This window comes from Capsicum annuum, chromosome 9, assembly GCF_002878395.1.
Source record: "Capsicum annuum cultivar UCD-10X-F1 chromosome 9, UCD10Xv1.1, whole genome shotgun sequence".
NCBI classification, from domain to species: domain Eukaryota; kingdom Viridiplantae; phylum Streptophyta; class Magnoliopsida; order Solanales; family Solanaceae; genus Capsicum; species Capsicum annuum.
The window spans coordinates 27,640,296-27,645,158 of NC_061119.1; the positions used below are offsets into that span (position 1 = coordinate 27,640,296).

General features: G+C 35.1%; 1 protein-coding gene across 1 annotated transcript; it reads left to right on the top strand.

The window, feature by feature from the left end:
- The first annotated feature begins 381 nt into the window (after positions 1-381).
- Positions 382-4,442, top strand: LOC107842988 (mitochondrial import inner membrane translocase subunit Tim9). Its single transcript, XM_016687104.2, has 2 exons — positions 382-701; positions 3,983-4,442. The coding sequence occupies exons 1-2, from the start codon at positions 607-609 to the stop codon at positions 4,167-4,169; spliced, it is 282 nt and encodes a 93-aa protein (XP_016542590.2). The 5' UTR covers positions 382-606; the 3' UTR covers positions 4,170-4,442.
- The last annotated feature ends 421 nt before the right edge of the window (positions 4,443-4,863 follow it).

Sequence of the window (4,863 nt, forward strand, 5' to 3'; positions counted from 1 at the left end):
TTAATTAAACACTAAAATGTATTTTTTGAAAAATATTTTTTCATTCACCAACCAAATACTAGAAAATATTTTTCATCCACCAATCAAACATAAGAAAATAAGTAAGAAAGAAATCAACTTGTTTTCCATTCCAGGAAAACATTTTCCTTCATACCAAACACACCCCATGTGTCTATCTGTTACACTTCAGGGTATATACGCCCCAAAAGTATGATGTTAAGGGCATTGACAACCTAAAAATATAACAAAAGCTATTTGGCTATTTGCATACTATTTTCGAAAGTTTGGGGTACATTTGACCTTTCTCTGAAAAATAAATAATAAATTAACTTATTTTTCAAGGAAATAAAACTTTTTACCCTTGGATAAAGCCCTTTTTTTTGTTGCAAAAAGTTGTGTACTTAAGTGCAATTTCATAAATCAAGAGGGAGTTCTACAGAAACTTAAGTGTTAACTAATCTCTCACGTCACACACAACTATTTAGGGTTCATTGAAATTTGAAATATAAGGAATATAATAAAACAGAACTCTTTTTGTTATAATTGAATCCTAAATAGTTACTACATATTTTTGTTGATAATAAATCAATAAGTGAAAAAAAAAAAATGGACAAGAGTATGATGGGTGATTTGAATTCTCTTAATCAAGCTGACCAACAAAGAATGGCTGCTATGATTGACCAACTCCAAATCCGTGACAGGTTCTTTTTCTTTTTTTCGTTTTTCTTTTTGCTCTCCCAGGAAAAAAAAATTATGCTCGAGTCAGCATTTAGGCACCTCAATTAATTGCACAGTAATTTTGTCCGAACAAATGGCTAGTATTTTTTTTTTCTCCGTTGGGAATTGAACTTGAACTCATGGTTCTGATTTCTGAACCACTAGACCATCTCCCCCAAATTCTTTAAATTGATGTTTAGATATATTTTGGCAGTGGAAAAAAAAAAAGGAATTGCTAAAAATGAGTTTACTTGTATGCTATTGGTGATGTTGAATTCTTGATTTTCTGTGTTGAATTGAAATTGTAAGAAGAAGTGAATTATAGCTTAATTGGACAAAAATTTGGTTAAAAGAAGTTGTATTTACTAGTTTGTTTGCTGAAAGAATGTATTTTTTCCCCATAAACTTATATATAGAGGATGGGTTTTGCTTGTATGCTGCTGGTGATGTTGCATTCTTATTTTTCCTCTGCGGAATAAATTATAGTATATTTAATATGGTGTAGAAAGAAGTGTATAGCTTAATTGCCTCAAAATGTGGTTAAAGAAGTTATCTTACTAGTTTGGTTGTTTGAAAGAACCCCATTTTTCCATTTTGTTCCATCTGCTTTAGACTTGGTGGACAGATTTACCTGTCACTTTGCTGGTGGGAGGTGGTAGGTATTATGTGGAAATAGTGGAGGTGTCCGCAAGCTGGACCGAACACCACATTATGAAAAAAAAAAAAAAAGAACCCTTTTTTCCCATAACCTTATATATAAAAATAGGCTTGCCTGTATGTTGTTGGTGATGTTGGATTCTTGACTTTCTCTGCTGATTTGAAATTGTAAGAAGTAAACTATAGTATCTTTAACATGGTATAGAAAAGAAGAGAAGCTTAGTTGTCCCTAAAAGTGGTTAAAGGAGTTGTCTTTACTAGTTTTATTGCTGAAAGAACCCATTTTTTCATCTACTTATATACAAAAATGGATTTACTTGTAAGCTGCTGGTGATGTTGAACTCTTGATTTTCTGTGCTTAATTAAATTGTGAGAAGTAAATTATAATAATCTTTAACATGGAGTACAAAAGAAGAGTATAGACACCCAAGAGTGTGGCCTAGTGGTCAATGAACTGGTTGACAACAATGAGGTCGGAGGTTCAAATTCCAGTGGAGGCAAAAAATACTAGGTGATTTCTTCCCTTTTGTCCTAGCCTCAGTGGACAGAGTTAGATGCTTAGATGCCTGCTATCTCTGTTGCTGGCAGCAGGGGACACGTATCCCGTGGAATTAGTCGAGATGCGCACAAGCTGCCTCGGACACCACAGTTCTCAAAAAGAAAGAAAGGAGAGTGTAGCTTAATTTCCCCAAAAAGTGGTTAAAGAAGTTATCTTTACTAGTTTGATTGCTGAAAGAACCCTTTTTTTTTTCATAAGCTTATCGAAAAAAATTTGAAAGAACTGATTTTCTTTCTTTCACGGAGTTAAAGTTGGGCTTTGTGAAAAAAGTCAGCTTGAGCTGGAAATTTTCTCGTTGTAAGGCATGTTCTGTCCCAGAGCAGATCCATGATTTACTACGGGTTTGACCTCTATGGTTCTCAACATAGAACTGATTGTACTTCTAAACTTCTGGTATTTGTTGAAATTTTAGTGGGTTCTCTCTCTCTCAGTCACACACACACACACAAAAAAAAAAACACCTAAGGGTTGCGTCTGCTCTCAGTTCTGCCTGCTTTGATACATGTTGAACTATGTGAACTACCTTCCTTTCAAATGTGAAGCTGTTAAAGAGAGGATATATTTATGAGTCATTGCTCATGGTGTATTAACTTGTCGTGATACCTTTGATTAGTCACACATTTTTTTTAAATTGGTTCAGTTACACAAGCTTTGTTTTCGAGCTTCCATTTTTGCTTCACAAAACGAATAAATTTGGAGAACCCTCAGGGGTTGGCCTGGTAGTAATTGGCTTGAGCTTTGGGGTGCTCCCTTTCAAGGTCTCAAGTTCGATACCCACTGGGTGCAAACAATTTCTGTGGGCCATCGGACTGGGTGAAACCCTGAATTACCCGTGGTGCATTTGTGGGAAACTCCTTGCCGAGGGCTTGTGCACCCCCGGGATCAGTCGGGGCTCGAAGAGTCTCGGACACCCGGTGCAAGTCACAAAAAAAAAAAAAAAAAACGAATAAATTTGGAGGTTTGAATGTCGTAAAGCAGAATTGAAAGTCTTGCAATTAGCTCACGTGAGAATAATTCCAAGTCATTGTAGCCTTCTATTCTTGAGAGCTATCTTCTTCAAAAGTAGCCTTTCGTTTTTCATATTCCTTAGTTTCTATAGCTTATAATTCAAGATTCCCTCACACGAAGCTCCATTTCCACATTTTGATAGTGGGATCTACTAGGAATCCTAAGCATGATTTGAACTTCTAGCACTAACCAATAGGCAGCTAACCTCTGATTATACTTTCCTAGCCTAAACAAGAACCAAGTTGTATTCTTCCTATGGAGAATAAATAGTGAAGAGTTTCTAAACCTTCGGAGAAACTTTAACCTGGGAGTTTCTTTTGTTCCTTGATCTGACTTTGATATTTCTATATATCAGTATTGTCCTTTTGTAGACTGAGAAATTCACTAATTCAGCTTCAAAACTCTATAGATAATGGTCTCACTCTTTATCCTTCTCCATTTAAATATTAGGTGTCTAACTCGTGACATCTGCCTTCAACATATCCTTCTTGAACTACCTTTGCATTTGAACCAAGCCTGGCGGCTTCCCACTCAGAATTATCTAATATCTATCTTATTACTGGGATTTGAGGGTAACTCATGCTTCACCACGGAAATGATCGCATCCCATTATGTGATAAAATAATGATAATAATGATGATATTATCAACAAAAGAGAGTGTTTCGTGTTTCTTTCCTCTATTGCTTGATTAAGTAATACTGTAGTTGGGTACAAATCCCTTAACATTTACAATTAAGGGCATCTTTAATAGTCGATATTCTTGCCCAGATTTACAAGGATCTGTACATGTTAACACAGAGGATTCGTCCCGGAAATCCCTTGATAGCTCTAGAATATTCCACCAAGTGTGCTTCTGTACATGTAAGCCTTTTGCATGCCAAATGATATGTACCAAATGCGCCAAGTGGCTGGTCATCACAACTAGCTATGTAATTGAAGTACTAAAAATAATAGAACAATGTTTTAACTTGTTTTGGCTTAATTCGCTTTCATGATTACAACTCTAAAACATTGTTTGCTGTTGTCTTAAACCACTGCAGCTTGAGGATGTATAATAACCTGGTGGAGAGATGTTTCACAGACTGTGTAGATAATTTCAAACGTAAAACTTTAGACAAACAAGAAGAAACCTGTGTTACGCGATGTGCTGAGAAGTTCATGAAGCATTCAATGCGTGTTGGTTTGAGGTTCGCGGAGCTTAACCAAGGTGCAGCCACACAAGATTAAGCGGATTCTATTTTATATGCATGCAATCCAACTTTTCCATTACCAGAAATATTTGTTTTTCTTGTAAGAGTTTCTTCACAAGGAAAAGGAGCAGAAGTTGCTAACATAGCCTTATATTTTTTGCTAGCAAGATGTATTATTGCTGAAATGTTCTTTTTGCTTCTCAAGTCTAGGCTTATCTGGTGTCGGAATGAATTTTTAGTAAACTTGAATTTATACTTGTGACTATTTTGAAGGGCACTTGCCGTTAGAATTCCATTTCTTTTCTGACAATTTTTGAGGTGTGGTAAAACCAATAATGAATCTGCTCAAACAAGCAAAATTTCATTCTTTAGATTATTACTGTCGATGTACACACATTTTTGGATGTTCAGTGGCCTAGTAATTAATAAAGTGAGATGAAAATCACAAAAACAAAACGAGCCCTGTAGTATTCGAGAAAGTGATTCTTAACGTATGGGGTAGGAATGTTTTAGTCTCATATAACCACGTAGACGAAAGAGAACTTAATATATGGAAAAAAAAATGATATTTTAGTCCTTCATATATACCACATAACTTGGATAGTCCACATTGTAGGAAAAAATTAGATCATGTTAGTCTTAAATCTTATAAGAAATGGTGCAAGAAAAAAATCATAGTAAAAAAATTAAGATATTGTGTCGTTTATTCAAAATAATTTTTCATATAATTA

What these genes read in the sequence shown, in the direction of transcription:
- LOC107842988 (XM_016687104.2), top strand. Translation starts at nt 607, where the DNA reads ATGGACAAGAGTATGATGGGTGATTTGAATTCTCTTAATCAAGCTGAC. An exon ending in CAACTCCAAATCCGTGACAG is followed by an intron (nt 702 to 3,982) that starts GTTCTTTTTCTT and finishes AAACCACTGCAG; the next exon opens with CTTGAGGATGTATAATAACC.